Below are 12,274 nucleotides of genomic sequence, written 5' to 3'. Positions count from 1 at the left end.
TGACCCAAAGAATACAACTAATTCAAAGGGATACATGCGCCCCTGTGTTTATAGCAACATTATCTATAATAGCTGAATTATCAAAACAGCCCAAGTGTGCATCAACTGATGAATGAAGCAGATGTGTGTGGTGTGTGTGTGTGTGTGTGTGTGTGTGTGTGTGTATATAATGGAATATTATTCAGCCATAAAAGAGAATGAAATCTTGCCATTTGCTATGATGTGGATGGAGCTAGAGAGTATTATGCTAAGTGAAATAAGTGAGTCAGAAAAAGCCAAACACCAGATGATTTCACTCATATGTGGAATTTAAGAAACAAAAGAGCAAAGGCAAACCAAGAAACAGACTTAACCTTAGAAAACAAACTGACAGTTACCAGAAGGAAGGTCGAGGGAATAGGCTAAATAGGTAGGGGGATTAAGGAGTGCATCTGTTGTGATGGGCACTGGGTAATGAATGGGAAATGTTGAATCACTATATCGTACTCTGAAACTAATATCACACTGTATGCTGACTAACTGGAATTTAAATAAAAACATTAAAAAATAACTGATATAACTTTCCAAGAATAATTCTTAATATATTTACTTGGACAGATGACGTTATACGGAGGAACAAAATTAACTTTATTTAGAGAAGGTATGATAATATACACAGAAACCTGAGAATCTGATTTTTAGATCTAGTAAGAACAGATGTGTGGGAGATGGCAACCCATTAAAATTATCTGTACCTAAACAGACATACCATATCATCCAGCAATTCCACTTGTCTGTATATTTTCAAAGGAAACAAAACCATATCTGAAAACAGATCTCAAAACCAGATCTCAAAGAGATATCTGTATTCCCGTGTGCAAACCAGATCTCAAAGAGATATCTGTATTCCCGTGTGCAATGCAGCATTACAGACAACAGCGAAGGTATGGAAACAACGTTTAAGTATCTGTCAAAAGATGGATCAAGAAAAGTGCGCCTAGGTGGCTCAGTTAGTTAAGCATCTGCATTTGGGTCAGTTCATGATCCTGGGGTCCTGGGACTGGACCCCACGTCTAGCTCCCTGCTCAGTGAGGAGTCTCCTTCTCCATGCCCTTTCCCCTTCTTGTACTCCCTCTCTCAAATAAATAAAATCTTAAAAAAAAAAAAAACAGATCAAGAAAATGTGATATATAAATATAATGGACTAGTATTTCAGCCTTAAAAAAGGAAATCCTGTCATATACAACAACACGGATAAACGTGGAAGGCATTATGCTACGTGAAATAAGCCAGACAGAGAAAGACAAACAGTGTTTGATATCATATATGTGTAGGATCTCATGGGGAGAGGGCATATATGAGGTGATGGGTGTGTTAATTAACTTGATGGGAGAAAACCTTTCACTATATGTATGTATATCAAATCACACACTGTGCAGTTTATCTTAATTTTATTTGCCAATTACACTTCAATAAAGCTGAAAAATAACCCAAGCCAGATTTATGATGAAATTTAACCAAAAAAGTTTTAAAGAAACAAACAAAAAATATAACCTACACTTCCATTTCTACAATAGGCCTCCTTTTTGTCTTTCAAACATAAATTCAGTACCACAAAGCCACTATAGTTGGTAACACCTCTTTATTAGAATGACCCAGCAACACACATGAACTCCACTCTATCAGCACTCCATCAGCCCCAACTGACTTTTATCACTGGCTCCTTCTCTCCACTCAGGACTCAGCCCAAGTAACTCTTATTCAGAGAGGCCTACCTTAATCACTCCTGTTAAAATAAGTATTCCCTCACTTTTGTCTTAATCATGGTCTTCCTGTATAATCCTATGAAGGTAATGTGGGGACAGGGCCCTCAGGGTTCATAAAGCGATAGTAAATTATTTCTACATTTATTAACAGAAGACTTTCTATATAAAGAAACTTTCACTGAACTATTTGGTTACCTAACAGTAGCCACTAACCATGAATGACTACTTAAATTTACATTTTAAAATTCTATATTCATAAATATAGTCATATAAATCAGCTGTAAGTAACATTCTATAGCTAGGTAGAGAGGGAGGCATTTTTGCTTTTCTTAAATTTTTACTTGAAAATGAAAACCCTTGTTGTAAGTACTGGAATAGGGATTTTTCAATCTTTTCATATGCTTATAGTATCATCTTTTGTCATCTAATTATATACTCTGCCATAAATTCTGTTCTCATCATTTTGTTTTGTTTAATCTTAACAGGAACTAAAATTTACCAAATGAATGAATCAACGGAGGGAGGGCCCTGTCCCCACAGTACCTTCACAAGATTAAAAGATCAATACCAACAACTTCTCATCAGAAACAAAGAAAGCCAGAAGACAATGGAATATCAATTTCAAAGTGATCAAATAACAAAACAGAATTCCATGACCAGCAAAAACTCTCATTAAAAATAAAGGTGAGGGGCGCCTGGGTGGCTCAGTGGGTTAAAGCCTCTGCCTTCGGCTCAGGTCATGATTCCAGGGTCCTAGGACTGAGCCCTGCATCATGCTCTCTGCTCAGCGGGGAGCCGGCTTCCTCCTCTCTCTCTGCCTGCCTCTCGGCCTACTTGTGGTCTCTATCTGTCAAATAAATAAATAAAATCTTAAAATAAATAAATAAATAAACAAATAAAGGTGAGAGGGCACCTGGGTGGCTCAACTGGTTAAGCATCTGCCTTCAACTCACATCATGATCCCAGGGTCCTGGGACAGCATCCCACCTCAGCCTCCCTGCTCTGCAGGGAGCCTGCTTCTCCCTCTGCCTCTGCCTCTGTATGTCTCATGAATAAATAAATAAAATCTTTAAAAAAATAAATAAAGGGGCACCTGGGTGGCTCAGTGGGTTAAAGCCTCTGCCTTCGGCTCGGGTCACGATCCCAGGGTCGTGGGATCGAGTCCCGCATCAGGGTCTCTGCTTAGCAGGGAGCCTGCTTCCTCCTCTCTCTCTCTCTCTTTCTGCCTGCCTCTCTGCCTACTTGTGATTTCTGTCAAATAAATAAAATCTTTAAAATTTAATAAATAAATAAATAAAGGTGAGAATGGGGCGCCTGGGAGGCTCAGTCAGTTAAGCACCCAACTCTTGGTTTTGGCTCAGATCGTGATCTCAGGGTCGTGAAATCAAGCCCTATGTCCAACTCCACACTAGGCCTGGAGCCTGCTTCAGATTCCTCTTTCTCCCCCTTGAACCCTATCCCCCCTCAAAAAACTAAATAAAAAAGTAAAAACTAAAAGTGAGAAAACTTCTGCTTCAGCTAGTTAACAGACCAGTAATCTCACTAAGAACTAGAAAATTTTAGGGGAAAAAGAAAATCAGAACTTCTCATTTTGAAGGCAGCAAAGAGCACTGAAGTAGTAACAGAAGGAGCGAAGTCTCCATGGAAAGAACAACTCTGGAGAGGGAGTTGAGTTTTGTAGCCTCTTTAACCTTGGCGCCTTTGCTGATTTGGCAAAAATCAGCAGTTGGCAAGAGGCTAGGATTAACACTGGCAGGTGAAGACTCTGATCCACAAGGTAATGAAATTCTCACATGCATCTTCTCAAGGTGGATAAAATCCCTAGATTAGTAGGGTATCCAAACCTGAGTGTGCATAAAGTCTTACTCAGTGGGCACACACCCATGTGTGTTTTGGGGGGGAAGGAGAGCAGATGAAGTGTCCAGGAATCCTGGCACCCCTGGTACCACTCATGGTAGCCCTGAAACTAAACACACCTTACAAAAATAGATGTACAAATGTAACAGTATTTTTCCCCAAAAAGTAGTTTTAAATTTATATTTGGGGTAAACTCTGATTACTTAATATTTTACTCTCATACCAACTTATAACGGATTTTCCATCCCACTGCCAAGAATAAATGTCTATGTGTTACACCTTTTGTCACACAACTTAGCAAAATCTTCCATACACAAAACCAGAATGTTCTAAAATTAAACTGAAAAGGCTTTTTCAAGTACAGCAAACATAAAAGGACTGAGATCAAGAGGTGACTCTACTATGCCTTTCAAATGGTGACACATGGAAGGAATATTTTAATCTTAAGAAAAAGTAAAACTAAAACAATGCATTATAACAACTATCTATGAATGTTCTGCAAAGAAAACTAGGCATTCTACATCAAGAGTTAGGAGAAATCTTAAATATAGTCATTAAAGGCTGCAGATAGTTCAGGTTTGGAGACAAACATATCAAATGAAACTTCCTAATATACAGCAAGTACTGTTTCACTACGTAAAATCTTAATCACATTTAATGCATATAAAATATGTGAAGGAGATAATGCTCAGAATCCCATTAAATTGTATGTATGTCTGACTTCACTTACAATGATACGGGTGATCACTTTTAAGTAAGGTAAGTTAAAACACTTACCTGGGTTTCATATAAGTGGGCAATGTGAAACTGAACTGCAAAGATGATGGGAAAAAAATCAATACCAATATAATAGTGTTTGGGGTAAATTAAGTAATAATATAAAATGTCAAACATAAGCACAATCTACACTATAGAGATTAAATAATGAGACATAACTTTTATTTTTAATAAAACAATATACAAGCAAACACACTAAAGAACATGAACATAAGACACCACATATGCCACATGTATTCACTGTTGGTCACTATCAAATTTTGTCAGTGTAATTATTAAAATTTACATTAAAATCTATAGCAAGTGACTATACTCCTTACAAAGTTCAAAACTGCAAGATGAAGCAAACAGAGAAAACTCCTATAATCTATGCATTTCAAAACACGGTATTTAAACACTGAGTTCCAAGTCAATAATATAGTAAAGTCAATATTTGATTTAGAAAAAAATATATATATATAAACCAAAGAAAGCCTCTAATTCCTTATACCACATTTCATAACAACATTTATAAAGAAGTCATGAAGCAGGATGATGCTCATAATATCACACAGAGGAAATGAGTTGTTGCATTTCTCTATCAGTTCTTCAGAATTATTAAAAAAAAAAAAAGCCAAAAACCACTTAAAAGACAAGAATAGTAACAGTCCCAAGATGAACAAATATGTCTGGAAAATCAAGTAAGAATATAGTTCAGCTTTTGTTTGCAGCTCTCCTTGATACTGCATCACCAAAGTATGAATGATTCAACAAAAGCCAACCATGAACCAGGAATCAAAACTGGATTCTAGCTACTACAATACTGTTTCATTCTTCAATGACAACTCTTTTTTTTTTTTTTTTTTTTTTTTAATGTTCTATCTACCTGGATTTCATAGCTGGATTTCAGGAGTCTGGGAGCCTTTCAAATTTATATGCAAAAATGTTTGTGTGGATCCTTGAAAATAAGTTCCACAGGACTACCATCAAGTATTCACTGCCGAAAGCACCATGAACTAACTCTTGTCAGTGATTCCTCCAACTGTAAGATGCACCTGGGAAGCCTGTTAAAAATAGAGATTCCTGGGACACCTGGATGGCTCAGTTGGTTGAGCTGCTGCCTTCAGCTCAGGTCATGATCCCAGCATCCTGGGATCGAGTCCCACATTGGGCTCCTTGCTCGGCAGGGAGTCTGCTTCTCCCTCTGTCTCTGCCTGCCATTCTGTCTGCCTGTGCTCGCTCTCTCTCTCTGACAAATAAATAAAATCTTAAAAAAAAAAAATAGAGATTCCTGAGATTATGATTCAGTGTGCCTGGAACATGCCCTGCAAAGTCGCCTTTTTAATCAGTTCTGCAACAGACTCATACCTGTTCCCTAGACTAATATCTGGGAAGAACTAAACTAAGTAATCATAAAGAACAAAACAAATGAAATACATAATGAACTTTAAAATCAAACATTTTCAGATCAAAAGTAAAACTGCATCTTTCCATAAATAATTGTTAAATATTACACATTAACTAATCAGAGATGAAGCAAAATAAAAATATCTTTAGAAGATGAAATCAGCTTTTTGTGAACGATGCATAAAAATAATAATAAAAGTTCTACATATATAGATAAACTCGCTGTATCTGTTGAGGGCTTTTCTTATTTTCCATCCCCCTTTTCCAACACAGTTCTCCCTTCAGATTCCAGTTTCAAATTTTACCTCACTACATCAATGGAGAGAGACTGGGTTACAGGTTAAGAGAATGAGAAAGAGATGGAAAACTCTATTCTCATCTTCCCCAATCTTCTTACTTCTCTAATAAATGTGAAAAGGAAGAAAAGAACAGCAACTAGCTAGCATCCTACCATCACCCCAAACTTCCTCCTAGCTCAGTCCCTTGCCCCTCTGTCTAGGGCTTTCCTATGCAATGAATTACTAAATCCAATGTCATCTTTTGTAATGTGAAAACCACTACATATTTAAATCCTTCGAAGTCCTCTTCAAGTGGAACATAACCATACAACTAAGAAAAAACTCCACTTGGCTAGTCTCAATTAGAAGAGGAAATGGTTAACAAATATTGCTTTAAAATGTTCTGAAATGAACTTTATTCAGAAATTATACATTATTTTTAGAATTAAAAGAATTAATTAAATCTAGAGGAAACAATTTTATCCCAAGGGGCCATCATATAATAAAGTCTCACCACGCCACGATTCTACTTTTTAAAACACCAACTGTAATTAACCCCTCTTAAAAAGTTCTAGAAGCAGTAAGTATATATACTTACTTTTTAATTGCATCAATGAATTGTGCCATAAGATAAAAATATCTCATATAGACATTTTTTAAAAGCTTACTTTCCTTTCTATAACCTTCTGATCTTTGCAGTATCACAAGTAATATGTAAGATTTCAAAGAACAGTCAAGGTCTCTGGCATGCACAAATAGGTGATGATGTTAAAAATTCAAAGAGAAATAAGCTTTGCAAAGATAGTAAGAGCCTGGTACTTCAATAGTAATAATACCTGGCTAAAAGTACATCGTCTACATTTGTTAGTGCTCTGTAAGACATCAGCCATTATTGTGGTTATCATGTAATCACACAGAGACAGCCTAAAATAAACTACCCAAATCAACTGAATTATAATGGCCTAATGTCTCTAAATAAAGCACATTCCCTTCCATCACAGTAACCAGCCTTGTAGCACAGAAAGTCCTGAAACCAGGCAAACTCCTCAGTCCTAGGAAAAACAGGATGTTGGTCACCCTCCCTCCTATTTCCTTTCTCAACAACCAACAGAGATAGAGACAGAGTAAACTTAAAGATGTATTCATTATGGTTCAAATCATCCTCTTCATGTTCAACAGGTAGTTTTCTGTCCAACGGTGCTCATTCTACAGATGTAGGTGCTCTCCCCTCAAGCAAGAGCAATGACTTACAACTGAGATTTAACTTCAACAGGACAGAATAAAGTGAGGATGAGGATTTACCAAAATATTTAGTTTGACATTTATGAAACATCCCTCTGAAGTTATCATTCAAACTGACATATTAGTCAGTTATGAGACTTTGCTTTAAGATACTAGATATAATCAATCAAATGAAAAGGAGCTGTTTTCTCATTCCTATATAATTAAGGAAATATAAATTAACATTTCAGTAAGTTTATCAGTAAGTTAAATTCTAATCTAATCTCATCTTGGAAACTAAAATATTGCTGCACTTGTTACCTTCCCACCATTTGTTCTGCCAATACACTGATCAGTTTCATTTTAAGAAAACAGAAATCTTTTATGTTTTCTCAGAAAACTGCCTCTAGTAGAAGTAAGAGATAATTGGTCTGGTTTAGATGATGATTTCATTCAAACCATGTCTTAATTCATGTAATATCAAGTTACATCCTAATTTCTATAGCCTTTTTCATGTACTCCATCATTTTCTTAGGCATTTTTAACACTGACACTACTTTTCACTTAATGACATTCTCTAGTGTTAGAACATGAGTCACTCAGAGCAAAATACCTAGAATCCTTTGACCTGAAATTTTCATTAAGAATGATTCAACTTTTTATACCTATTTTTCAAGAAAGTTTTAAAGAAATCCAGCTTGAACTCAATGAATATCCTTAAAACTTTTATTGGCTGCTTTACACTAAATATGCCAACACATACTTATTGATAAACACATCATAATCAAACCAAACTGCTTCTGGAAAGAAACACACACAGAAGCAGAAAATAACTGCTTGGGGGAAAAAAGAAAAAAAAACAAAAACCAAAAAAAACAACAACAAAAAAAACAAACAACCCACTGCAGCAGAAGATGCTTTTCACACACATTCCTTTTTAATTAATTGAAAACTGTCGCTTCAAACTAAAAGTACAATAAAAAACAAAGAATGCATTCATAATTATCAATCATTTTTTTAATACCACACAGCAGGAATCAGTCAGCTAATCACTTAAGAATCTTTGCATATTCATTTTTCCTAAAAGACTGGTAAACTCCATTTTTAATCCCCCAATTCATCTACAATATAATTAATGCACAAATAATCAATTTTGTTCATTAGTATGGACAATTTTAATTCAACAATGCAGTTCACTGGCATATCTATTTTAGACACAAGCTTTTCACAATAATTGGTCTCACATGTTCCATTTGTACAAGTAGCCATGGCAACCAATACAGTTAGATCCAACAATTCGAGAAGAAAAATTACACAGGACCTTATCACTAGCATCACTATCAACATCATCATCATTACTACTATTTGCCATGAGGTGATATGAATACATGTAGAAAACTATTACTTAAAAATACTTACTTTCAGCATTGGACAAAGTGCAGGGATTGCAGTCAACCAAAGCTAACTGAAAATGCTGCAAGAAGAGATGAGAAAATCAGTGCACTAAATTCAGTCATATAAATGTGTCTTAAAAAAAAAAAAAAATGTGTCTTAATTTTCAGGTATGAAAAGTTTAACATAATCATGAAACTACGCTATGCAAATATACTGGACAACCAACTAGAATCACTTTGTACATTTATTGCTGATAACAGGCTGCTGGGTTACTTTCTTGAGACAGCTGAGAATGTAGAATTAAAAACTTTTATCAAGTTATCCTATGTATAACTGTTTTTATGAAACTTCAAGTAAACAGTATCAGCTATAAAGCAGTTTAAATAGCTTAATCATTACTTTAAAAACAAAGTAAAAAAGTTTAATGGTATTAATGTCAGAACACCACTGTTTATCTCAAAATGAGACATGAACTTCAGAAACAAATGAAATATATGACAATATAAGGCTAACACTATCTACCCTTATTGATTCTCCAATAATCATTTTATCTGGTGCTTTAAGATTTTATTTATTTGTTAGAGAGAGAGGGAGAGAGAACAAGCAGGGGGAGGGAAAAGGAGAAGCAGACTCCCCACTGAGCAGGGAGTCTGCCCCAGGGCTTGATCCCAGAATCCTGAGTTCATGACCCTAGTCGAAGGCAGATGCTTAACCAACTAAGCCACCCAGGGGCCCCTGTACTTGGTGCCTTTTAAAACTACTTGAAATAGTACCAGGAATGCATCAAATAGCCTATCCTGACGTTCATCTATGAAATATAATTATCTTTTTAGAATGCACGTACTATTCTTTGTGTAGGCAATATTAAACCACTAACTTTACAATATCCATGTATAATAACATCATTATCAGCCTCACCAAAAAAATACATGTATAACACTAATTTCTAAGAATACAAATCACAATCAAGAACACGGGGTAACATCTGACATCTACTTTATCAACATTAAACCTAGTATATAAACTAAGAAAAAAAAAAGAAACAAGTACTAGAGTTGGTATAAAATCCTTAGGATTAAAAAAAGTACATCTCTCTGAACTCTTCTAAAAATTATTTCCATACATGTATATTCAAATTTTCTGAGTCCCTACAAGATTTTAGCATTAAAAGTAATAACCACCCAGAGTGTAAACCCATTTCAAAAAATTGACCACAGGGGCACCTGGGTGGCTCAGTGGGTTAAAGCCTCTGCCTTTGGCTCAGGTCATGATCCCAGGGTCCTGGGATTGAGCCCCACATCGGACTCTCTGCTCATCGGGGAGCCTGCTTCCTCCTCTCTCTCTCTGCCTGCCTCTCTGCCTACTTGTGATCTCTGTCAAATAAATAAATAAAAATCTTAAAAAAAAAAAATTGACCACAGTAAGCTCACTCCTATCCACAATCCAAATAGCTAAATAGTTGTATTTTTTATAACTACTGGACAAACTGAAAAAGACTTTATCAAGAGAAAGAATCATTAGCAAGTTTTCAGTACTGTATTTCAATACAGAATGAACAAAACTGCACTTGGTCAACGAGAACCCTCAATTAACAAAAATAAACTAATGTCAGCTACCGGTGTTAAAGTAAAAGGAAGGTTAGAAGGAATCATTTGGTATGAACACAGTAGCTATCATATTCCTTCACAAATGTCTGTTATGTGCAAGCATAATGAGGCTGGCCTACATTTGCAGTACTCTTTAAAATTTAAGGGCTGTAATATTCTGAATGGGAAAACCACTAACAAAATGACTATGACCCTTAAGTAGTAAATATTTAATTCATTTACCAAATGTTTGTCAAGTTATCTATAATGCCCTTAGGACAATGCAGGCACTAGAAATACAATGGTCAACGAAACAAAAGTGAAACTTATTTGTCATGGCTGACTAAGTGAAAAAAAAAAATTCCAACATTTGAACACTTTAAGAACTGCTTTTATTAAAAAGAAACAAAACAACAAAGAACTGCATTTATTCTGCCTTGGCCTACTAAGCAGACTGTATATACGCTCAAACAACCCTTTAATGTGCTATCACAGCAACAGAAACCAGACTATTTAACTGAGTATTTGTATACTTGAATCAAATATAACACTGTGTATCAACTCTATCTCAATAAAGAAAATAAAAAGTGAGCATTATGAAAGCAAAGCTTGCTTTATAACCACTTGCCTTCCCCTGGACAAAAACAGCAGCACAGTAGCCACACATTCAGATTGTACTACACTTCTGAGTCTAATTTATCCCATCGGCATACATAGAGAAGAGAAGACACTTTTCCTAACTGACCCATCAAAGGATACAAACTGACCTGCAAAGAAAGACTTCAAGATGGCAGTATTTAAGTTTTACCATTACAAAGACATCTCACAAAGAGCAGAGAGATGCATAATTCGAATTGCCTAGACTACACTTCATCTATCAATATGCAAAGCCCTGCAATGAAACCTGGACCATGTTATATGTAAGTATTAATCAATCTTAAAAGCACCAATGAAGCCAGTGATGTACCTTTTCAAATCCACAACATCATGAAATATTGAGTATTTCCAAACAGTGACAATATAGAAAAATTACCTGGCAACAGAAATATATTCAAAAACATACATGTGAAAATGAAGGAACTTACAGAATAATTACTAAGTATAAGAAACTAAGAAAAGCCACATAAAACTACCCCATAAAAAGAAAAACAATGATACACTTCCAATAAACTGAAGGGAAATGAAAGACTGGGGTGGGGAGAACATGACCTCAGAGTTTCATTTTTCATATCTAAACCAGATGTAAAATAGATATACCTATTAACATATAAGCCAGCAGAAATGACTATCAATTAAAATAATCAGCCCTGAGATCTGAAAATACCATGGTAAAATATCCAGCACCCATCCGTGCAAACCAACAGAAGAATCTAAGAAACACCTGCACCTCGCACGGAAATACTGCAGTAATGAAACTGACTACTGCCGTGTGGAATAGTTATCATGCGGTAGAGGCTTCTGCAGTTCAAAGACTATATACAAACCTCAAGGCAGAAAACATTCTACAGAAAATTAATTTCCAAGCAAGATTTACCTAAGATATTTTTTAATGTTATGGCAATTTTCTTTTTATATATAGAGCACTTCTGGTCCAATTTAACAAAAAGGATCTATTCATAAAAATTTCTGTTGACATCTTAATTACCAAAGTCACCTTTTGATTTGTTCAATATTTCAAAATAACTTCATAGCATTTTGCTTTATATAGATTAAGGAACCTGATTTCTAACTGGAGGAGGACAATCTATATTCATGTAATTAACACATAAAACGGAGATTTCAAGACTTTCTTTTCAAATTGTTTAAAAGAGTTCCAGCTGTATAGTCTGTGATTATCTCACAAATCTTTTCAATTGTAGAACCCTTCAACTATATTCCCAATCCTGAAGACAAGCAGTGATAAAACTTTTTTTGTGGTAATTAACAAATTACTTATGTGTGTATAAGTTATTAAAATTTATAAGTTATTAAAATTTAGAGCAATGTTTGGATTCGAGATTCAATCTTGGATGTTCTGACTCAGTGGGCT

General features: G+C 35.3%; 1 protein-coding gene across 10 annotated transcripts in view; it reads right to left on the bottom strand.

Annotated features, from left to right (window-relative positions):
- Nucleotides 1-12,274, bottom strand: part of KDM6A (lysine demethylase 6A) — a 202,579-nt gene that overhangs the window by 74,207 nt on the left and 116,098 nt on the right. For all 10 annotated transcript variants that reach the window (XM_032331483.1, XM_032331484.1, XM_032331486.1 and 7 more), the window contains exons 7-8: nucleotides 8,684-8,738; nucleotides 4,380-4,414 (exon numbers count right to left, since the gene is read on the bottom strand). In XM_032331483.1, the coding sequence (XP_032187374.1) occupies nucleotides 4,380-4,414; nucleotides 8,684-8,738 (90 nt within the window). The remainder of the gene's footprint in view (nucleotides 1-4,379; nucleotides 4,415-8,683; nucleotides 8,739-12,274) is intronic.

Source organism: Mustela erminea, chromosome X (assembly GCF_009829155.1).
Source record: "Mustela erminea isolate mMusErm1 chromosome X, mMusErm1.Pri, whole genome shotgun sequence".
Taxonomy (NCBI): domain Eukaryota; kingdom Metazoa; phylum Chordata; class Mammalia; order Carnivora; family Mustelidae; genus Mustela; species Mustela erminea.
Note: the sequence above shows the minus strand (reverse complement) of the source record. Positions and strands in the feature narration are given on the sequence as shown.